This window comes from Notamacropus eugenii, chromosome 3 (genome assembly GCF_028372415.1).
Source record: "Notamacropus eugenii isolate mMacEug1 chromosome 3, mMacEug1.pri_v2, whole genome shotgun sequence".
In the NCBI taxonomy this organism is placed as follows: domain Eukaryota; kingdom Metazoa; phylum Chordata; class Mammalia; order Diprotodontia; family Macropodidae; genus Notamacropus; species Notamacropus eugenii.
The window spans coordinates 203,842,301-203,867,359 of record NC_092874.1 but is presented as its reverse complement, the minus strand read 5'-3'; the positions used below and the strand labels follow the sequence as shown (position 1 = coordinate 203,867,359).

The window sequence follows — 25,059 nt, the reverse complement described above, 5'->3', positions numbered from 1 at the left end:
CTGCTACTCACAGCTCAATCTCATCTTTTCCCAAGACATACGGGAAACTGGGAAAACCTTTTTTATATCCTGGATAAACTGAACAGAACTAAAGTAATATTAATTTAGGACTAAAGTAATATGAATTACAAAGAGTGTATCCGGGAAAACAATGGAAGCAGTTTGTATATGTGTGATACTTCAGGGGAGTCATTTAAGAACCGTTCCCCCTTGTACAACAGACAATAAACTAAACAAGTAAACTTGGATAAATAAGTGAATCAGTGACAAAAGAGTAAAGGTAGTCTTAAAAAGAAATTCTAGAAATTCATAATATTTCAATTTTATTTTTAATTTTTAAAAATTCTAACTTTAAATGTACAAATCAGGGAAACATGATTGGTAGGATGAGACATAATTGCATCATGAAATAGTGCGGCATACATTCTTGTAAAAAAAAAAAAAAGATCAATACAGAGCCGCTTCTGAAATTTGCTTGAGGACTCCAGGTTATAATGACCTTTGTTGAGACATCACAAGAATGAGCATTACAATAGGATTGTGAAATTCTGGGATATTATTTGCAATACTAATGGCAGGATAAAGATGAAGAGCCATTAACTACTCACCTTTGAATCCCTGGAATTTGCTGCCTTTTCTCTCAACCAGTAAAGATGTGGCCTTAGTGGATGCACCCAGCCCACTCAGCCAAGTTGGCATTTAACTCTCTAAGCCCTTTTATCCCAAACCTCTCAATAGGAATTGTGAAAATAACATGGAAAAACTTCAGGCCACTGGCTCAGGAAAAGGGTGACACAAGGGAAATACCTGTATAGCTCATCAGGTGCATGAATTTAAGACCAGCCTTTGCAGGGGGGTCCTTGATCCTTCATGTAGCTGGAAAAGGAGCTTCCACCAATGATCTAGCAAGCCTGTGTTGAAACCCTTTCTGAAGTGGCTGATAACCTTGTTCTCAGATTTTAAGGCACAGTCCTTTTACCAGACTCATGCCCCTATATATAAACAGATGTTAACATGCCCGAAGTTCATTCTCTAAACTATATAGTTTGGCCTTGAGGTTCTTCAGTTCTCCTTGGATCTTAACAGTCCGTTTGTTGCTCTTACGAACCTCATTAAGAATGGCAAGATCTTGGTCTGGTCGAATACTGAGTGATGCCTACAGAATGAAGAAAATAAATTGTTCTAGCATAAGCCAGACAAAAGAAGTCCAGGAGCATGTTAAGTTTTTTTGTAGGGGAAAGACCTTAGACCTGGAAAAACTCTTGACAAATATGATTATGCTGAAGGAGAAAGGAAGTTCTGGCCCTAAGCAGAGAGGCTACTGACTTCTCATTTTCCCCACAGAACAGTAATGGATCTTTTAAATGGAGACTAAACAACTTATATCATGAAAAGAAACATATTGTGAATAAAGGCCCAAAGGACAGGGATTTGCCTCCTCTATCTTCTCTGTTCTCCATAATGCCTACCATAGTGTGCTAGAAACAATAGGCATTCTGTAAATATTGATTACTGGTTAAATTTGCTTTGAATTTAAGGTAGCTTTTGAGGAACCTTAAGTAAAAAGTAAAGTTGGCTCTGGGAAAAACCTCTTCAGTCAAGTAATAAAAGTGACTTACCAAATGGGAATAATAATGTCTAGAGTTGAGAAGAAAGAACATACAGAATATCTATAAAGTTATTCTTGACTAGAAGGAGTTATTAAAGATAATGTAAACTACAAATGAGATAGAGGTAGGGACTAAATCTATGATTTCCTTGGTACAGAAATGCCTGGATAAGAACCTCCTTCTAGCCAATGTAGGGTGGCACCTTAAATGAAGCTTCTCTTAAAGAGTTGCCTAGAGCACTGAGAGGTTAAGTAATTTGCTCAGGGTCTTAAAGTCAATATGTGTCAAAAATAGAATCTGAACCTGGGTCATTCTGGCCGGCTCTCTACCTACTACTCCATATTGCCTCTTAATTAAAAACGACAGCCATAAGATGATTTCACTGTACCACACCTTTGTGTTTTAACTTTTCAATCTAGCTGGACTCCTGAGGGAAGGGGACTATGAGTACTCATAGTTGTGCTGGGTTTTTAAATCAGCCTTTGCCCCCTTCTCAGATCCAAAGGCAGCAATTACCTTATAAAGCATTTGCTCAACTTCTCTCAATTTCTCACGCAGGGTCTTGATGTCTCTCTGAAAACCTTCCACTTCTAGCCGACGACGATCCTGCAGGCTATCATATCGACGCACCATCTCTTGCAAACGCTTCCCCATCTTGTTAGAACGGTCCTATGTAGAGGAAATCACCAAGTTACTTCTGGAAAACAAAGGCCATCACTGGGAGAAAGGAAGCCACACAACCTCTTGCACTGAAAATGACAGATACTTTTCCTACCTTGAAGATCTTTCGCCTCATATCATCTTCTTCTCGAATCCGGGCCAGCTCCTCCTCCAGAGCAATACACTGCTCTTGGTACATGGAAGACAACTTTTGTTCTTGAAGCAACTTCTCTTTGAGGGACTACAGGCCAGGAAGAAAGAAGACCATAAATGCCCAGATGCATGTAGCATGAAGAAAAATTTGGAAAGAAAGGAGAATTTTTAACAATAAACATCAGTTCATGAAATTAGACAGTATGAAACCTCAGATAGCTAACTAAAATTTCCCACACTTAAAGGTCAAATTCTGGCAGCTTTATATATTTAAAAATGAAATAGGCATCATTGGTTGGTTCTGGGAAGGTATTATATAATGGGTTTCAAGACTGAGTTCATGAAATATTATTTTAAGGATAAAAAACTTTAAAGAGCTATATTTCATAAGTGTAGATGCTTCCTCTACTGGAGTAAATTATAGGTCTTCTACAACTTAGTAGATGATTTTCATTAGTTTCTGTGGCCTTAGAACATTCGTTACCCTGGAGAGTCAGACAATATATGTATACAGTCCATCTCAGAAGTTTTTTCATTTGATAGGATTTATCAAAGTTTGAGGACGACTGGCGTAAATCCAGGACTGCCTTTCACACTACAATCAGAAATCACAGTAGGACTTTTGTGGAGTTTGAACTAAGGAAATTTAGGAATTATTTTGTCCAGCACCTGAATCTACTATTATATATTGTCTCCTTTTAAAAGTACCAAAAAATGAATAGAAATATACTACCTAGATTATGTGTGAGGTGGGCCTCATTGTATTATAATATGCATGTGTGTATGTGTATATAATACACAAAAATTACAATTCTATCATAACATTATTGGACATATCTAAAAGTACTATGTAGACTAGGAATCATAGAGCTAAATCTTCCTGATCCAGTTCATCTTTCTCTCTGGGTTTTTCCATTAAGTTCTGTGACTGTTCTAGGGCAGCTGGTAAGAATATTGGGGACAGAAGTTGCTTTGATCTATGTCCTCCTTAACGTTTTTCAGATCAGCCCTATTCTCCAGAACTACAACCTCACTTAACTCTCTTTTCATCTCTCTTTTTAAAAATTAATTAATGATACAATCCTTCCAATCATTGTCCTATTCTCCACAAATCAACCAAATAATATTGAATGTTTCATACATTCCTTCTAACTTTAACAGAACCAGATTTTTCTTCTGAGGACACCATGTCTTTTGCAAGCTTCTTCAATGGAGCTCCTCCTCTTCTTCCCCAGACCCACAGGGCCAAAAGAACAGGTTGGCATATTCCTTATTCCTCACTGTTGCTGCTAGTCTATTTCCCTACTATAATTATTTTTTTTTATTTAAGTTTTCAACATTCATGTCCACAAAATTTTCTCCCTGTCTCTCCCCTCCCCCCACCCCAAAACTCCGAGCATTCTAATTACCCCATCACCAATCGGCCCTTCCTTCTAACATCCCTCTCTTCCCTTATCCCCATCTTCTCTTTTGTCCTGTAGGGCAAGATAAATTTCTATACCCCATTACCTGTATTTCTTATTTCCCTACTATAATTATTAATATACGTTCTCCTTCCAAGTTCATACAATGTTTTATATCAACTTCCCATAAAAGTTGCCATCATCTACTGATCCTCAGGACTCTTCCAACTTCCTCAGATTTTTACTTATTTTTAATATAGAAATCCAGTAAACACAAGAAGACATATTACTTAGGAAAGGATTCTATGCTTGAAAACATCCACTGGAAAACTGTTAAGTAGTTAGATGAAAAATAAATTTAAATCCATTCTTCCACTACACGCTATGATAATATTCCAGGGGGAAAATTCATAAGCGCATCAAGAGCACAGGAGATTTTTAAAAGACAAAACAGATCATTTCAAGTTTATCTTGGGTACTTAGCACATAGTAAAATTGCTGACTTGACTTGTTGACTTATCAAATTAAGATGCTTTTCCACGGAAAACAAATCAATAACAGAATATTCTTGATTGGGAGAAAAAAAATTTTTGCATCAAATATCTATAAGCTGTGTCCAAAATTTATAGGAAACTGACACAAAATGTCATACCACAGCTTATTTAACAACATATAAGTGGGCAAAGCATATGAACAGGCTGTTTTCAAAAGAAGGGATACACACTTTCAACATTCATATCAAAAATGCTCCAAATCCCTAATAAAAGAATGCAAATTAAAAACAATACAGATATCACCTCACACCCATCAAACTGGCAGATAATAGAAGATGGAAATATTCTATGTCAGGGGGTCTTTGGAAGACAGGCATACTGATTCATTATTGGTAGAGCTATGAATTGGTCCAATCATTCTAGAAAAGAATAAGGAACTTTGCTCACATAATTCTAAAATCATTCATGCTGATTAATGATCCCAATACTGTGTTCATATATCCAAGGTCTCAACTGTTCCAAAATTCAAAGCAATACTATTTATAGTACCAAAAGGCTATAAATAAATTATATATCCCACCAATTGGAGGATATCCGAAAAAACTGAAGTTGATAAATCTTTAGGAATATTATTGTGCCATAAGTAAAGATGAATACAAAGAATTCAAATAAATATGGAAAACTTGTATGAATTGATGCAGAATTTTTTAAAAATCAGACCTAAAATTATTTTGTAAACTCAACAAAAATCTGAATATGATGGAAGAAAAAAAATAAGATGATATAATCAGAATTGTAAATAGTTCTAAATAGTTTGTGTTATCTTTTACTTAAGTTTTGTTATTTTTAATATAGTTACAAGTCAATATGCCTACTAGTTTGGTTTTACTTTCTTCACGTTTGCATTTTTGCCTTTCCAAACTACATCATTTTCCTTGTAAATGTTATTTTTGATATTACAATATTCCACTTATAGACCATAATTTGCTCAGTCATTTCCCAACTACCGGACATAGAACCTGTTTCTAGTTTTTCCCTATAACAAATTAAGTAGCTTAGTTAGATAGTCTTTAAAAAAAAATTATATCTTAAAACATAGTTCTAATAGTAGAATCACTAGATCAAAGGGAGTAATCAATAAGTGTTATTACACTAATGATGATTTTTTTGCCTGAGTTATATACAATCCCTATACCCTGGTAGATATGTCCCCTGACCTGGGCTCAAAAGAATAAGGTAACAGAATTTGTTTCTAGCTGAAGTTTAGCAAATAAGCATGTACTCAAGATAAAACAATGAGATGGCCTAAATGTAGGCTAGATGGGATGTAGCCCATAATTTACAGGGTCTTAAATATTCAAGTTGATAACCCAACCTGATCACATACAACTTCAGAGTTTTGTCGTTCGACTTTCTCTAACTACTCCTCACATAGTCATGAACCCAGAGTTAGCTCTCTCTCTTGATGTGCCCCTGATGGGCCCCAACCAAGTACTCTTGTTGTCTGTGCTAGTAGCTTACTTCCTTATAAGATCTCAGCTGCAGATTACATGCAATTGAAAAACTTCTGCACAGACAAAACTAATGCCCCTAGGATAAAATGGGGAGAGGTCAAATGAGTAAAAATCTTTATATCAAAATTCTCTGATAAAGGTTTGGAATTAAAAATATATATACAACTAACAATAATATTAAATATTAATAGCCATTCCCAAATAGATTAAATGGACAAAGGTTATAAACAAACAATTCTCAAAAGAATTGCAAAATATTCATGATCAAAAGAAAGAATGCTCCAAATCGCCAAAAATAAGACAGGTACAAATCAAAACAATGGTGGGCATTCACATCATATCCTGAAAACTGGCAAAGATAACAAAAAATGGCAAGATTCAATGTTGGAGGGATTAGAATGACAGGCAGGCTAATACATTGCTCTAAGATGGTACTACCATTGTACAAACATGGTACCACAATGAAAAGCAATTTGGAATTATGCAAATAAAGTGACTAAGGTATCTATACCCTTTGAACCAGAGACTCATTAATGAGCTTATACTCAAAGAAAACTACTGACAAAAAGAAATTTCCTCATTTACACCAAAATATTTATAGCAGCACTTTTTGTGATAGTAAAGAACTGGAAACAAAGTAGATGTCCACCAACTGGAGAATGACTAAACAAATTGTGGCATGTGAATATAATGGAATATTACTGTTCAGTAAGAAATTATGTGTGTGATGAATACAGAAAAGCATGGAATGATCTATGTGAACTGATGCAGAATGAAGTAAGCAGAGCCAAGAAAAAAATCCATACAGCAATTACAACAATGTAAGTGGAAAGAACTACATACCAAAAAGCCACTAGTGAATATAACAAAATTATAAAGATCAAGCAGGACTAGAAAAGAGATATGAGAAGACACCTCTAACCTACTTCTTCATGGAGGTGGGAAGTTCACAAGTATTATATATTGCCTAAGTTTTTGGATGTTTTTCAATAAATGTTCTCCCCCATCTTTTTAAAAAATACTATTTATTCTTTGGGAAGGCTCTCCAGGAGTGGGAGGAGAAATACTAGGGATAACTATGATGATGTAAGAAACAGAAGACATCAATAAAAATTTTAAAAAACAAAAACAAAAAACCAGCTGCATGGCTTCCCAGGTGCTGCCCTGGGTTTGACTTCTCTGTGGTTTGGGTATGGGCTGCCCAGGTACTGTATGGTTTTGGAAGCTGCCTGAGAATTGGTCTGACCTTGTTTTCTGCAGTGCCTAAGGCATAAAGTCGCTCCCCATCCTGTGCTGGGCACTAGTCTGGCCTTGTTTTAAGTTGAGATTAGATCAGGAGAAGAGACCTGCATTGAGCAGCCTCTTTCAGAGGCTGGGGCATCGGGTACCCGAACCTCAAGTTGGACACTGGCCTGGACCTGTCTTTAGCACAGGTTGCCTAGTGCTAGATACTGATCTGGCCCTTTCCCTTGCTGTGAAACCTGACGGCTGGTGCATTTTTTTCCTTCCCTCTTCCCTGTCTTATCTAACAGCTTCTGCAGTATTCTGGTAGTCTTTTCATGCAATTCTGGAATACATGAAGGAGTTGTTAGCTGTTTTTCACTGGTTTTCTTTATCATTATTCCTTTTGGTGCATTTTTAGAGCTTTACTGGAGTATTTGTGAGGAATCTGGAGTCCTCTAGGTCTTAATACAAAGCAATCTTCCCACAGTCTTGAGGTAAGTGATCTGAAGACTCATATCACTAAGGTATCAGGTGGAACTAGAACTCAGGCCTTCCCGACTCCAAGGCTAGTTTACTATCCACTCTGTTAAAATGTTTCTTGAATAACAAAATTTACCCTAATACTTTCTGATAAAAACAGTAAGGATTAATGCTTAAAGGGTTGTGGAGAAACAAGAACAATGCTGGTAACAGTGTGCGTTGGTACAATCTTTTTGGAGAGCAATTTAACATTATATAATCAGTTATAAAACTATTCCTAACCTTTGACTCACTATGTTGACAACAAGACTATCTACAAAAATATTTGCATCAGCATTATCCATAGAGATCCCAAACTGTAAACAATACATGTCCAAACGTTAAAGAATGACCAAATAATTTTTAAGAAAGTAGTGATTACCGTACTGCAAGAAACAGTAAACATAAAGAATGTAAACAAATACGGGAAGATCTACATGAAGTGATGCGAAACGAAAAAAGTTGAACCTAAACAACAATATACACATTAAATACAATTATGTAAGTAATAACAACAAGATTCAGAAAAATACATCCGTTTTCTCATTTGTAAAGTGGGGATATTAACAGCAGCTACCTCCCAGGGCTGTGCTAAGGATCAAATACGAGAATACTGTGAAGAGCTTAGCATAGTGCCTGGCACATAGTAAGTGCTGTACAGGTCATGATGGTGATGGTGATTACTGGAAATGGAAACTAATAGGAAGACTGTTCTTAGCTTAATGATCGTGTTAAATTCATTGATGGTAACTAAAAGTTTATAATAACTTTTTGAGAAAAGAAATTTTAGTGAGGTAAATTTAAAAGACAAAACAAAGTACTACTTCATACAGAAAACAACACATTAATTTCATTACTGTAAGAGAGTGTACTAGCAAAAAATCTAAATGAACTTGAAAAAGTGGAATATCACCTGTAAGGCTGATGCCAAGAAGTGAAACTATGTCCTCCCCTCTTAGCAGAATTCCTAACACATATAAATACTTAATGACTGATTTTTCTTCATTTCATTTATTCATTCATTCCTTCACTCATTCATTGGGACTGCTATTGCCAATTTTTATGGGTACCGTCACTGAGAGGCAGTGTGTCACAGTGGATGGAGAGCTGGCCTCAAAGCCAGGACTGGGTTCCAGTCTCACCTGACACATGCTGGCCGTGCAACTTAAACTTTCAGTGCTCTAGGCAACTCCCTGGACAATAAAAGTTGCAGAGAAGGTGCTAACCTGCATGGGTCATGGGAGGCTCCTCCCCTGGGAGTTTGCTACACCAATAAAATCAAGGTCCAGTCCCTATCCTTACTGGCACTCAATACTCCCCAAAAGTGCACATGTTCTACAAGAGGGGATGAATCCACTGACTGAGCAGAGAAGCAGTTACCTGAATATATTGATCTTGCTCCTGTTGAAGCTCTTGGACAGCTGGCAGAAGAGTGCTGACTATCCGTTGTTGACAACGTTCCTCATTGTACTGTACTCCTTGCTCCTGCTGCTTTTGGTATTGAGTCAATTTCCAAAGTAAATGGTCCTTTTCAGTCACCCATTCCTTCTCTTTGTCTTGATTTTCAAATTTGAGATGCAGGAAGTCCTTGGTGCTCTCATAGAGAAACTCCTGGGTTCGTTGAAGACTGACAAAGGTATGAATAAGGAAGTGAGTTCCTTTCCATTTTATATTAGATCCATAAGATGTGACTAGATTTGATTCTTGACCCAGTGCACTTCCCACTCCACCACACTTGTATTAAGTGGGCTATAAATTCTCTAGAACATTGTATAGCAGCATCTTAATTTCCTTAGCCATGATGCCCATAATATAGGAACAGGGGAAATACAACAGCTCTGCCAATATATACCAATTCGTAAGAAAAAAAAATGAACTTCCTGTTGATCACATCAAGGGCTAGAGAGAATTTTATATGTAATTGGTATGAGTATGCAAAGACTAGATTAAAAAGTTCTCAGAAACATTTAAAATTAAATAATATTACTGATACTCCATTAAATTTGTCACTTAAAAATAAAATTTGGGTTTTTTTCCTAGTCATCTACTCTTCTGATCTTTCCAACACTAAAATTGAAAGGAGAAATAAAGGTGACAGAGAATCAAAGAAAGATATAGAAGTACATCAAGGGACCAGTAACAGTTCAAGAACAGTGGGAATGAGAGGTTTGGCTAATTGCTCCTGTTTTACCTAAAGGTTTCCTCCTCTCGGCTGATTTCAGCCAATAATAAATAAATGTGAATATCTCCAATTGGTTTCTTATTGATGTGCCCTACCCATCACTCCTTCATCCCCCTCCCACCTACAGCATGTGATTCAGCCTCCTATTTCACTACTCAATCTTCTGATCAAGGCTCCTTCCCTTCTCCCTGCTGCTATTCCTCAAAACTTTTCAGCATCATCACTCATACTCACTTCTTTCCCTCAGATTAAAGAGGCATCCTTACCAGTGTGAATCACTTTACCCATACCCTTTATCCAATTATCCTCTACTTTTTCCAGCATCTTGTTCCAGTAATCAACCCTTCTCATGCATTACTTTAGTGATCATAAGTAACACTTTATACCAGTACCATCCTGGTAAATCAACAGCTATTTTACAACCATTTATATTCAAATATCAAAATTCATCATGTAAGTTGTCCTAACATTATCTTATGATCCTTCCATCCATTGTTCCTCTTATGTGCTTACTGTTGGTGGGTTCTTTGTTCTTCTGGTTTTACTTTGGCTACTCTACGTTATTTCATAAAGATTTTCCATTCTTCATATTTTGTGCCAATTTTAATTGTATTATACTATCTAATAAATATACCATAATTTGTTTAACTTCTTATTGTTGAATACTTCTATTGCTTTTACATTTTCCTAATTACAAATAATATTGCTATGAACATCTGAAGAGACAGTTTTTTAAGTGCAAACTGTCAGTGCACATTCTCAATAATGGAAATATTAGGTCAAAAGATACGATTATTTTGATAAAATTTGCTATATACTGTCATGTTAACTTCCAAAAAATTCTACAAGTGTTCCAGTCGCCTCACTAATGAATGAGTGCAACTTCTTCTCCACAACCCCAATATTACTGAATTTCATTGCTTTTGATTATTTTTTATCAACTTGATAGGTATGAGATGGTACTTCAAGTTATTTTAATTTGCATCTCTAAGATTGCTCAGGTTGACTATTGATGATTAAATGACTTTCCTTTTTTGAAAATTATCTTTTCATATACTTTGACCAAAACAGACTAGAAGGTCAGAGCCTTTGTTAATTTTGAGGTTCTTTAGATATCATGGTTTTATCAGTCACATTTATCATATTCTCCTAATCTACTTTTTTCCCCCTTATTAAGCACTTGGCACTGTTCTAAACACTTTACAAATATCTCATTTGATCTTTACAACAATTCTGGAAAACAAGTTCTATTATTATCCTCATTTTACAAGTGAGAAAACTGAGGCAGGCTTGCCCGGGGATACACACCTAGTATCTGAAGTTCAATCTGCTCAGGTCTTCCTGACTCCAGGTCTAGCATTCTATCCATTGTGCCAGCTATGGAAAAGATAGCTTCCCAGCTTTTATTGTTGTTCAGTCATTTCCAACTCTTTATGACCCCATCTGGGGTTTGCTTGGCAAAGATACTGGATTTCCTTCTCTAGCTCATTTTACAGATGAGGCAAACTGTGGCAAACAGGGTTAGGTGACTTGCCCAGGGTCACACAGCAAGTAAAGTGTCTGAGGCCAGATTTGAACTCAAGAAGTTTAGTCTTCCTAGTTCCAAGCCCAGTATTCTATCCACTGCACTACCTAGTTGCACCCCCTTCCCAGATAACTGCCTAGAAAGAATAAGGATATATCTATAGATCTGAGAATCTATAGACTCTATAGCACAGAGATGATAATTGAATCCAGGGGAGCTGATGAGCTCACTAAGTGAAGTAGTTTGAGAGGGAGAAGACAGCCTTGAGGGAGAATCACAGTTCCAGGGGAAAAGGGTGATCAGCAGTGTTAAACATGGCAGAGAAGTAAAGGCTGAGTAGATCTGGCAATTTAGAGATCATTTTAACTTTAAAGAGAGTAATTTCGGTTAACATTGAGATCAGAAGCCAGACTGCAGACAGTTAAGGTGAGAGTGAGGAAAGGAAGGAGAAGTACCAATTTTAGATGGCTTTTTCAAGTTTAGCCATGACACAGAAAAGAAAGATGCTACTCCGAATGGAGGCATCAAATAAGGGTTCTGAAGATGGATACCACATGAACATGCTTCTAAGTAGCAAAGAAGCAGCCAGTAGGTGGAGTAATTGGAGATTCTTGAGAATGGGGCTGATAGGTCAATCAGCTGAGAAGACAGGAAAGAGGATCACTTGTGCATACTGATGGGTTTACCATGGCAAGAATGTGAGACAAAGTGTTAGTTTTTTCAGTGAAACGTGAAGAAAAGTTCTCAGCTAAGGGGAATGGGGGGTGGAACAACAGGAGGTTTGAGAAGGAACAAAAAGGTCTGGAAAACTCGCTGTGGTGAGTGAATTGATTAGGGAAGTATAAAAGGAATGCCACAGAGAGGGTCCAGTTAGAATTATGTAACAAAAATTTGTAGTGAACCCAGGCAGCATGGTTTCATGATTTTCTCCTGTTTTGTTCAAGCAGCATATAAGCAGAAGCAAGGGCAGTAGATGGTAGGAATACTCCAAGGTTTGACAGGGCAAGGTTAGCCATAGGAGATGGCAAGAGACTCGAGAGAGAATGGAGATCTGAACTGGGAGAAAGCCAGTGAGAGGATGACAGTTTGAGAAAAAAGTGAGGGATAGAGGGACTGGAGGTCGCAATGAGGACAAAGATCAGGAGGAGGGGTTATTAGGCAAAGGGAAAGGTAGAATGATAAAAGATTATGATCAGATAAAGGAACTTCAGAATTCATGAATATGGAAGTAGAACACTTGTGGGTGATGGCAAGATCCAGGGTATAAACATTTCTGTGTGTAGCTGAGGTGCAGTGGAGGAGTAAGCCATGGGAAATAAGTAAGCTGACGAAGTGGAAAGTCAAGTGTCTGTGAATGTACCAATAAGTCTAGTATGAAGGCATTAAGTCAGAGTGGAAAGAAATACAGTGATCAAGACACTAAACTAATTGAGGAAGAGAGTATTCTGAACACTGTTGATAGCTCTGAGATATCAGAATCTTAATAGGATGATAAATATGGACTAAATAAACCTTAAAGGAAGAGAGGTTTCTGAGTGACAGTGGTAGAGGGAAAGTCTGGAAGAAGCAATGAGAAATGATACAGAACTTACATAAGGATAAGGTCCTCCTAACTCTGAGGAGTTCTCTACTGACTACATACCACACTGAACTTCTCTGACACTTGTCTATCATACAATTTAGCACTTTATACTTATATTATATACTCTTTTATACTATGTGCTAATTATTTCATGTAGCTTACTTTTCTCTCTCAGTCAGACTGTTAAGTTCCTTGAAGCCAGAGACCATGTTTTATACGACTTTTGTGTCTTCTATTAGATTTTTAAAACACTTCCAGGCACATAGCTACAGAGTATTAGCACACACCACCCATAGCATAATAAATACATACTAAGTCCTCTGAGATTTAGAAAAGGGTCAATATTGTACCTATCTTTAAAAATTTTTTAAAGGAAAACCCCATAAGTTATAAATTGTTCAGTGTAGCACCAATATCTCAGAAAAATAGTAATTAAAAAAAACAATTTGTAAACACCTACAAGAGTAGAAGACATAATAAAGCAATGAATATAGCTCTGTGAAAAGCAAATTATGCAAACTTAAGCTTCCTTTTGTAAGAGAGTAACAGGCCTAACAAAGAGAAAATGAAAGAGATCCTGATTTAAACAAGGCTTTTGATCACTTCACAACAGCATTCTCAACTATAATTCATGAAAATATGATCTTAAAAACTGTGACTGTTACAAGTGACTCAAGGGTGAAAAGAAACCCAGTAAGTTGCATCCTACAGAGATTAATCCTAGGATCTATTCTATTCAGTATCTTTATGGATAAGCAAGATAAAGAAACTGAATATGTTTAAATATGCAAGTGATGTCAAATTGAGGGTACTAATACTCAAAAATTGCAATTAGATTTCAAATGACCGTGACAAACTGGAAAAATAGCAACAAAAACAATTGAAATTGAAGATAACTGTGTAAATGGAGGCACACAGTCTAGGTCCCACAGTCTTAATCCAGCAAAAATCTAGAGTGTACATCAGAATAATGAGCAAGAAACGCAGAGAATTTACAGTAAAAGTACTTGCTTTGAGGCTCAGACTACATGAAGTCAACTAGAAGTCTATGAGAAATAGGAAAGGGAAACAGCAGCAAAGCCAGCACAAGCATATAGCTCAGTCACTCAGTGACAAGAGGCAACAGGAGTGGGGGGACCCCTGAAAAAAAGATTTATGGAAGTCAGAAAGCCCAGGGAGCGATAGGACCAAAGGAATCCTGAAGCACTAGCACACTGTCTTAAGATGCAACAAAACAAGAGTTCTTAATCTTTCTTTGTATTATGGGGCCCTTTGGCAGGCTAGTGAAGCATATGGACCCCTAATCAGAATATTTTTAAATGCATACAATAAAATGCATAGGATTATAAAGGAAACCAATTATACTGAAATGCACTTATCAAAACAATTTTTTTTTTATTGATCAGGAGATTTATTTCAACTTTTAAGCCAGCATGGTGAAATACATTTAAACTCCATCTTTGATGTGGTGCTGACATGCTTACTTGGAAAGAGAAAAATTATAATCTCCTAAAGACTATATGGGAAACAGCAATAGCACTACTACATCTGTATCCCAAAGAGATCACAAAAAGGGAAAAGGACCTCCATGTACAAAAATATTTAGAGCAGCTCTTTTGTGGAAATTGAGGAGATGCCCATCTATTGGGAAATGGTCAAACAAGTTATATGAATGTAATGGAATACTACTGTTCCACGAGAAATGATGAGCAGGTGGATTTAGAAAAACCTGGGAAGACTTACATGAACTGATGTTGGGTGAAGAGAGAAGAACCAGGAGAATATTGTATGCAGTAAAAGCAACATTATGAGATGACCAACTTTGATAGGCTTACCAATGCAATGACCTAAGACAATTTCAAGGAATTCATAATGGAAAAATGCTCTCCACATCCAGACAAGGAACTATGGAGTCAGAATGCAGATCAAAGCATTCTATTTTTTTTATTTCTCATGGTTTTTCCCTTTTGTTCTGATTCTTCTTTCACAACATGACTAATGTGAAAATATGTTTAATATGATTGTACAGATATAGACTATATCAGATTGCATGCCATCTTGAGGAATTTGGAACTCAAAATCTTGTAAAAGTAAATGCTGAAAACTATCTTTCTATGCAATTGAAAAAAATAAATACTATTAAGTGAGGGGGAAAAAAGACTACGGGGAAAACAAGGAAAGCATTAGCATAGTCATGAATAACAAAGTTTTAGAGAATTCTGTCTCTAGAGTGGGGCTATATGCCCATGATTTATGTATAGTGGAGACAATTTCTACAATATTTTCATTTCTCTCTCACAGAACATAAAACTACTTCTAAGTAAACAGAAGTAGGTTTTAAACACCCAAAAAGAACAACTATAAGACAGTATGGTTGTATACTCAGTAATTCCTACAGCCCAGAGCAAGTCATCAGGGATGTTACTAATGCATATGGAGTAGAGGATGGATAAAAAACTGCTTTCCTAAACCATTTTTGGCATGAAGTATCTAATACTTGGAAGGGTACCTGTGGCCTGCAACAAAAGGATGAAATTACAAGTATTCTGCCCTCAGTGCAAGCTTGTCACATTGAAGGTTTAATGGAGTTTCAGAGGGAGCATAACAGAAATGAGGCTCTGAATCTGATGCATTCCTCTAAAGCACTTAATTTAACTAGCTAAGGCCTTCAATCCTGTAGCTAACTGAAGATAACATTTCACATATTTAAAAATTGTGATAAACACTCCTACTATGCATTAACCTGGAGATCATACATTCATTTTATACCATAAGAAAAATATTCTGGGTCTCAAAGCAACAGTATTTATAGGAAGCAGATCTTCAAGTTTCAATATACCTGTTTCTAATACAGAAATAAAGAGTATTAGTCAAGAAGATGGAGCTTACTATATACACATGGAAGAACAGAAATGAAAATCCCTGAGTGCTGACATTCTGGAGCAATCAAGGCATAGTTCTATTGAGCAAATAAGTTATATTATTGTCAGACTTATGGAAAATAAAAGTATGTGTGCTATGACAGTACAAATTATCTTGGACAAAAAAAAAAACATTAGGGGAAAAATATGCCAATACTTGGCAGAAGGAAATGTTGATTCATTACTATCAAAAGGTCTCCAGGGATGGGGAACCTGCAACCTCAAGACCACATGTGGCCCTCTAGATCCTCAAGTTCATAGAACAAATCCCTTTAATAAAAGGATTTGTTCTATAAAACTTGGACTCAGCCAAAAGGCCACACCCAAGGACCTAAAAGGCTGCATGTGGTCTTGAGGACATTGGTTCCCCACCTCTGGCAAAACTGTTTAGTTCTTACCATGAAAAGCTATATTCTGCGATTACAACATCCATTATTCCCACTGTAGTGGAAAAAAGTCCTAAGACTTAGAGCTATGAGATATGAACTCTAATACTGGCCTAGTTGGGAGGACCTTCGGTAAGTCGCACAACTTTTTTGTACCTCAGTTTCCTCTTCTATACAACCTGGATAAAGAATAACTACCTTCCATGTCACCTGGTAGTGTGAAGATGATATAACAGAAACTTTTTAAAAGCAAAAGGTAGTATAAAAAAACTATAGGATAATTAGTACAACTATTCAAAAGTCCAGAATTTCTCTGTATCTTTGGCAAAAATTGATTTTCTCTCAAGGATTCACAGAATCCTAGTCAACAAACCATCCCCAAATTGGCAGAAGCAAGAATGTTAGATGTATACACAATGATGTGGGTACTGATGAATGAAAGAAGGAACAAAATTTTTCTGACATAAACAGAAATGTTAAAAATCTTTGTTTTAGAAGATGGCAGAGTAAGCGCACAGACATTCTAGAGTGCTCCCACCAAGCCTAGCCAAATACCTGTAACAAATGGCTCTAAACAAATTCTGGAGCTGCAGAACCCACAGAATGATGGAGTGAAGCAAATCTCTAAACCAAGACAGCATGGAAGGTCATGGGGAAATGTCTATTCCACCACACTGGAAGCAGAGCGTAGTCCAGTATGGGCCATGTGTGCACAGAGGGAACCTGAGCAGGCCTTGGGGTGACTGAATCTCTCACACCTGTGGTAGATTCCAGACTTCATTACCCCAAAATGCTGGGGACAAACTGGAAGGTCAGGGGAAAATGCCTATGGGATCACTGTGGGAGAATGGAGTGGTCCGGCCCCAGCCCCAGGGCAGGAGAGGGAGAAGGGGCGGAGGAACTCGCAGCAGCCACAGCAGCAGCAGTGGCAGCTGCAGCCACTGTTTCTGGAGCTCTAGGCCCACAGATTGTGGGGGGATTGAGCAGCTGACAGTACACCCCCCCCAACCCCCAGTGGTAGCAGAGAACTACCTTGACAAATATCTCAAAAGTCAAGTAGATGGCTGGGGAAGTAAGCAAAAACCAGAAAAAGAATCAGACCACAGAATCTTACTTTGGTGACAAGGAAGACCAAAGCATGCAAACAGAAGAAAACAAAGTCAAAGCTCCTCCATCCAAAAGACTCCAAGAAATATATTAATTGGTCTCAGGCCATGGAAGAGTTCAAAAAGGATTTTGAAAATCAAGTAAGAGAAGTAGAGCAAAAATTAGGAAGAGAAATGAAAGTGATGCAAGAAAATCATGAAAAGCGAGTCAACAGCTTGCTAAAGGAGACCCACAAAAATGCTAAAGAAATTAACACTTTAAAAAATATACTAACCCAAATGGCAAAAGAGATCCAAAAAGTCAAAAAGGAGAAGGATGCCCTAAAAAGCAGAACTGGCCAGATGGGAAAGGAGATCCAAAATCTCACTGAAGAAAATAATTCATAGTCATATGAAAAAAATGCTTTAAATCACTATTGATTAGAGAGATACAAATCAAAACAACTCTGAGGTACCACATCATACCTATCAGATTGGCTAACATGACAAAACAGGAAGATGAGAAATGTTGGAGAAGATGTGGGAGAGTTGGAACACTAATTTATTAGTTGGTGGAGCTGTGAGCTGATCCAACCATTCTGGAGAGCAATTTGGAACTATGCCCAAAGGGCTACAAAAATATGCATACCCTTTGACCCAGGAACATCACTTCTAGGACTGTATCCCAAAGAGATCATAAAAATGGGAAAGGGTCCCACATGTACAAAAATATTTATAGCACCTCTCTTTGCAGTGGCCAAGAATTGGAAATCGAGAGGATGCCCATCAACTGGGGAATGGCTGAACAAGTTGGGGTATATGAATGTAATGGAATACTATTGTGCTATAAGAAATGATGAACAGGAAGACTTCAGAGAGGCCTGGAAGTACTTATATGAACTGATGCTGAGTGAAAGGAGCAGAACCAGGAGAACTTTGTACATAGCAACAACCACAGTGTGTGAGGAATTTTTCTGGTAGACTTAGTCCTTCACAGGAATGCAAGGACCTAAAAAATTCCCAATGGACTCTTGAAGCAAAATGCCTTCTTCCACATTCAGGGAAAGAACTATGGAACTGGATTGCAGAATGAAACAGACCATTTTCTCTTCTGTTTTGTTTTGTTTTATGGTTTCTCCCATTCATTTTATTTCTTCTACACAACATGACTAAGGCGATAATGTATTTAATAAGAATGTATGTATAGAACCTATATAAAATTGGATGCCATCTAGGGAAGGGAGTAGGGAGGGAGGGGAAAAAATCTAAGATATATGGAAGGGATTGTAGAAAACTGAAAACAAATAAAATAATTTTAAAAAAAGAAAAGAATTCCTTAAAGAATGAAGCAGATGGAAACTAATGACTTTATGAAAAATCAAGAAATTATAAAACAAAGCCAAAGGAATGAAAAAATAGCTGACAATGTGAAATATCTCACTGGAAAAATAACTGACCTGGAAAATAGATCCAGGAAAGCTAATTTAAAAATTATGGGACTGCCTGAAAACCATGATCAAAAAAAGAGCCTGGACATCATCTTTCATGAGATTATCAAGGAAAACTGCCCTGATATTCTAAAACCAGGGGGCAAAATAAATATTGAAAGAATCCACTGATCACCTCCTGAAAGAGATCCCAAAAGAAAAACTCCTAGGAATATTGTAGCCAAACTCCAGAGCTCCCAGGTCAAGGAGAAAATATTGCAAGCAGCCAGAAAGAAATAATTCAAGTATTGTGGAAATACAATCAGGATACAAGATCTAGCAGCTTCTACATTAAGGGATCAAAGGGCTTGGAATAAGATATTCCAGAAGTCAAAGGAACTAGGATTAAAACCAAGAATCACCTACCCAGCAAAACTGAGTATAATACTTCAAAGGAAAACATGTCCATTCAATGAAATAGAGGACTTTCAATCACTCTTGATGAAAAGACCAGAGCTGAATAGAAAATTTGACTTTCAAACACAAGGAAGCATGAAAAAGTAAACAGGAAAGAGAAATCATAAGGGACTTACTAAAGTTGAACTGTTTACATTCCTACATGGAAAGATAATATTTGTAACTTTTGAGATTTTTCTCAGTATTTGGGTAGTTGGAGGGATTATATACATATAGACAGAGGACTCAGGGTGAGTTGCATAGGAAGGAATGTTATCTAAAAAATAAAATTAAGGAGTGAAAGAGGAATATTTTAGGAGGAGAAAGGGAGAAATGGAATGGGGCAAATTATCTCTCATGAAAGAGGCAAGAAAAAGCTTTTCAATGGAGGTGAAAAGTGGGGAGGTGAGAGGGAAAAAGTGAAGCTTACTCTCATCACATTTGGCTTAAGGAGGGAATAACATGCATGCTAAATTTGGTAAGAAAATCTATCTTACACTACAGGAAAGTAAAGGAGAAGGGGATAAGTGGGGTGTGGGGGGATGACAGAAGGGAGAGCAAATGGGAGGAGGGGATAATTAGAAGCAAATACTTTTAGGGAGGGATAAGATCAAAAGAGAGAATAGAATAAATGGGGGGCAGGATAGGATGGAAGAAATACAGTCTTTCACAACATGACTTTTATGGAAGTCTTGCATGACTACACATATATAACCTACATTGAATTGCTTGCCTTCTCAGTGGGGATGGGTGGGGAAGGAGGAAAAAAGAGAAGTTGGAACTCAAAGTTTTAAAAATGAATGTTAAAAATTGTTTTTACATGCAAGTGAGAAATAAGAAATACAGGTATTGAGGTATAGAAATCTATCTTGCCCTACAAGAAAACAGAGGGGATGGGGATAAGAGAAGGGAGGGGTGTGATAGAAGGAAGGGCAGATTGGGAGAAGGGGTAATCAGAATGCACTGTGTCTATGGGGTGGGGGAGGGGAGAGATGGGGAGAAAATTTGGAACTCAAAATCTTGTGGAATGTTGAAAACTAAAAATAAATTAATTTTAAAAATCTTTGTTTCAATTTAAAACAAATACTGAAATCTTGTTGAAAACCTTATTAAATCATACATTTCATGAATCTCATATCCTTTTTTTGATGACATCATCTTATAGTGCCTCAGGATCATAATTTTGAATGTGAATTCTTCTTCTACAATCATATAGTTATAAGACAAGGGGTTGAACATGTACTGACCCTAGTACCTACCCTGTATAATTTTTTTCGAATTCAAATAAATTCCTGATAATAACTTTTCTAGTCTTTTACTTCCTCTTAAAAATTGACTGCAGTAAAAAGTTCTGGTTAAACAAGATTTATATTGTAAGGTATATTATATACATACAATAAAAATGCTTGGGAAGCTACCTATAAATTTTAACATCACATACAGAGAGACCTAATGATAAATTTCCCTATGTGTCCTGGTCTTTCCTCAGTTTCTTCCAGACATCTCATTTTACTTGCAAATATATCTTTTAGCCAGCAGCATCAGTCCATGATTTTTCAATGATACTAAATCCCATAAAATTATAAAATGCTAGAAATGAATCTTGGAGATTCTTGCATCCAGGCCCCCTTTTCCCTCTCATTTTACAAATGAATAAATAAACCTAAAGAGGCAGTGAGCTGCCAAAGTTCAGTGAGCAGCAGAGGCAGGCTCTGAACATGAGTCTCATGCCTCCCACTCCAGTATTCCTGCTGCCATCTCAGGCTGCTGCTGAGATTTTCTGCTTGGAAACTTTGGTTTCATTTTTAAAAAATGAGACATTCATGAATATAGCTGCCAAAAGCGGGACTGATGTCTCATGGATTTTACAAATGTAGGCAGCTTTTGTTTGTGCCTGGATAAACAATGCAGACATTCAAAGCACTTGGACATCTTTTACAATTTTATCAGGACTACCGAGACAGTTAGTGGTTTACCTCTATAACCACTGAAAGGAAATAATAGTTATAGATAGATAGATGAACTTTCTGATTTAAAGTAAATGTGAATAATACTTGCTAGTAATGGTCATTTCCATAATTACACACAAATACTTTATAAACATCACTGCCTCCTCAAATATTTCTAAAGCTCCCACCTAGGTGAGACTGCCAGCATCATCTTCACAATTATGTGGTTTCTAGGATTAAGGATTCAAGAGAAAACTTTAAAAGAACCAATAAAAATGGATCACCTTTAGATACACAAATGCATGTTCCCATTAGTATATAATCAAACAGTCTGACATTTAGTAACTACTTTTTCATTTCAAATATGTCTGCCAGTATGCCACAGCATTTTTAAAATTTAATCTACATTACTGCTTCACCGAGGGAAAAATCAGCATTGTTACTGGTTCACACTTCATTTGGAGACCTAGTATTATATTCATATTTTCACTGAAAAGCTTAGGTGCTGCTTGCTACTGGTATCTTCCAAATTTACTTTGTCCTTCCACAAGTTAGCAGGGCAAAAAGGAGGCCTGTCTTTTGTGTGCTGATAATCCCTTCACCAGTAATGTTTTCAAAGTCTTTTGGAAATTTAAGGAAAAAGCAATGACATAACTGAAATTCTCACCACCATTCTGGAAAAGACTTTCTATGATATCAAAGCCTCAAATTAAATTCAGAGTCCCATGTAAGAGACTAAGAATAAATACCACAATCCCTCGTAGTCACTGGCTCCAATCACTGAGGAGCAAAAGAAATCTAACTAGTACTTTAACATTTCACAGAAAATGAAGATGTGAATCCATTGGCTGATCCCAGTTCACAATGGAAACTTGATAAGGTGGTCTCAGCTTGATTTCTGTTTGCATGTCACAAAGTTTTGTCTTTGTCGAAAGACACCAGGCGGAAAGCAGAACGAAGCAGAGTGTTTTCTCTTGTGTTATGTTTTGTTTGGGTTTTTCTCATGGTTTCTCCCATTCATTTTAATTCTTCCATGCAACATGACTAATGTGAAAATGTGTTTAATAAGAATGTACGTGTAGAGCCCATATAAGATTGCATGCCCTCTCAGGGAGGAAAAGAGGTGGAAGGGAGGGGGAGAAAATCTAAGACTTATGGAATTGATTGTATAAAACTGAAAACAAATGAATTAAAAAAAATTTTTTTTAATTAAAAAAATAAAAATAAATTAACAATGAAAAAAACAAAAAAAAAAGAAAGAGAACAGGAATTGTTATATTGCTGCTTTGTCCTTTGAATGAAGTTATCAAATTCAGTGAAACAATATGGTCTGACAGAGTATTTGTCTTCATTGTGTTGTAAATACTGATGAATTCTTTCTGAAGCTCATCCAAGAAAGGGAAAGCCAAGACATTTGGGCAATTTTTGGGACATGGCATCATGTAACTCACTCCCAGGGAGCTAATAAAATTAATATTACATCATCCAGTTTTCAATGTACATCTATCCGAAAGCTGACCAAGTTTCTCTGAGAGTAATTTAAAATTCTTTCTGCATTCCTGCACTCCCATGCTTTGTTCATAATGAGTAGAAACAGAAAGCAGTAATCCATCTTGTATACAAATCACTGAAGCAGATAAAACCATAGACATTTCAACAAACAGAAAAGACCTGCTGAGCTAAAACCTGCTGCTCTATGTGATGAGGCATGTGATGCATCATGGGATCTGGAAGCACTCTCACCACCTATCAAAATATTTTTTAAAAACAAATTCACAGACCACAAATTAAGACCCCTGCCACCGATGACCTAAGGATCCAGTGCGCTGAGCCTCAAATATCCAGGGGAGCCCCACCTCCGGAGGTGGAGGTCAACACAGGAAATACAGGGGACCCAGAGAAGACCAAGCGTAATTAACTACCCCACCCAAAAGAGCTAGAGGGGGTGGAACTTGAAGTTTCAGTACAAGAAGAACTAAAGCTGAAGAGATGAATAAACCAAAGAAAGCTCTGGAAATATAAAAAATACTGCAGAAATCCCAAAAAAAGAAGGGGCAAGTAACTTTAAGTGTGAGCAGGGAATTACAGGGGGAAAAAATGATTTTCCACCTAGTAGATATGAAGTAAGGAATAAAATAAGAAATAAACGCTCAAGAGAAAAGAAATGGAAGGAGAGTAAATAGTATAGAAGAACAGTAAATCTTACCCAAATAACGGACCCCGTGAAAACTAGAATAGACCAAAGAGAAATCAGTAACTCCATCAGAAAGCAAGAACTATTAGAGCAGAATCAAAAGACTGAAAGAATCATAAGGAATCTAACAGCAAAAAAAAATGACCTAGAAAACAGCTCAAGGAGAAATGATTTAAGAATTACTGGACTTACTGAAACTATAATTTAAAAAATTTTTAAATTAAAAAAAATGGATTCTGTATTTCAAGAAATTGTAAATGAAAACTGCCCAGATCTATCAGAATCAGAGGGCAAAGTGAAGACAGAAAGAATCCACTGATCACCTCCTGAAAGAAATCCCAAAACAAAAATCCTCAATTGCGTCCTAGCCCAAATTCAGATCAACACAGGAAAATATTACACACATCAAGGAACCAGTCAGGGTTACCAAAGACCTGGTAGCTTCTAAGTTAAATTCCAGGAGATCTTAGAATACGATATTTTAGAAGGCAAAAGATTTAAGATTCCTGCAAAGATGATATAATGCTATCAGCAAACAAACTGACCTTTAAAGCAGAGGACTTTAGAATAGAAAACTTCCAAGCATAGCTGATGAAGACTAGAGCTAAATAAGTACTTTGAAAAGCAAACACAAAAACCCAGAGAAATCTGAAAAGGACAATGTAGTTAAGCAATTGGAAGGGGTTGCACAACGAGGCAGTGCTAACACTATAATAGGCAGAGAGGAAATAAGTATGTCCCTTAAGAGATTTAGGGGTGGATAAGTTGTTCTATTCTGAGGATTTCATGGAAGGAAAGAGAAGAGAGGGTAAAAGGAATACTCTAGTACAGCAAATTGGAAGAGGGGGGGTAGAACTTGCTAGATCTCATCAACTGAAGTGTGAAGGAAGAGTACAGAAGAAGAGTGGGGGGCACCACATCAGACGAAGCTCACTTTTATCCAAAATAAAGGAAAGAGAGTTGAATACACAAATAACACAGTATCAAACTCAACAAGTAAACAAGTAGGGAAGGGAGAGGAGTAGTTAAGAGAGGATAATATGTAGGAGGGAATAGTCACAAGCAAAACAAACTTCCTGATCCAGAAGAAGGGCAGGAGGAAGAATAGCAAAGAACTAGAATTGTCGTAGGGTCTTTATGAATTAGGGAATAAACACACTGTGGTATATGAATATAATAGAATATTATAGTACTGTATGAAATGACAAAATAGTTTTAAGAATTCTAGTTAGCATGAATTGATGCAGAGTGAAATGATTAGAACCACAAGAATATTTATACAAGGACAACTCTGCAAAGAAAAAACATTTTTAAAAGACCTAAACCCTGATCAAAGCAATTGCCAGTCAAGTTTCCAAAGGAAACCTGACAAAGAGGAGATGGACTCGAGGTGCAGAGACACACACATCTTTGGATTTTATTTCCAAATAAAATATCAGGCATTTTATTCGGATTTGTTTTGTTTGACTATGCTTATTTTTACAGTTTCTTCCTTGGCCCCTTCTTTAGGTTGTTAATGGGCAGGGAGGAATTTGTCAAGGGAAAGGAAGAATTAGCAATAGTGATACCGTAAAGGAAAGGGCCACTGAAATATTTCTTAAGAAGCAGACAACGGAAGGAAGTTTAGAAGGAAGTACAGACAAGGAGAGAATTATAATGTACTTTTTAAATAAGTAAGCAAAATGAAATACTGTTTCAAATAGATAATTCTTTTTTTGTTTTGCTATGTGTATAGAAAAGTCTTCTGAGAAGTGTTTAAATTCAGAAAAAAAAAG

The 25,059-nt window shown here is 36.8% G+C and overlaps 1 protein-coding gene across 2 annotated transcripts in view; it reads right to left on the bottom strand.

The window, feature by feature from the left end:
* Window positions 1–297: 297 nt before the first annotated feature.
* The window catches only part of CCDC77 (coiled-coil domain containing 77), a 39,770-nt gene continuing 15,008 nt past the window's right edge, over window positions 298–25,059 (bottom strand). For both annotated transcript variants that reach the window (XM_072654082.1, XM_072654083.1), the window contains 4 exons: window positions 8,958–9,204; window positions 2,386–2,511; window positions 2,127–2,279; window positions 298–1,156 (listed from right to left, as the gene is read on the bottom strand). In XM_072654082.1, coding sequence (XP_072510183.1) covers window positions 1,010–1,156; window positions 2,127–2,279; window positions 2,386–2,511; window positions 8,958–9,204 — 673 coding nt within the window. In that variant the 3' untranslated portion in view covers window positions 298–1,009. The remainder of the gene's footprint in view (window positions 1,157–2,126; window positions 2,280–2,385; window positions 2,512–8,957; window positions 9,205–25,059) is intronic.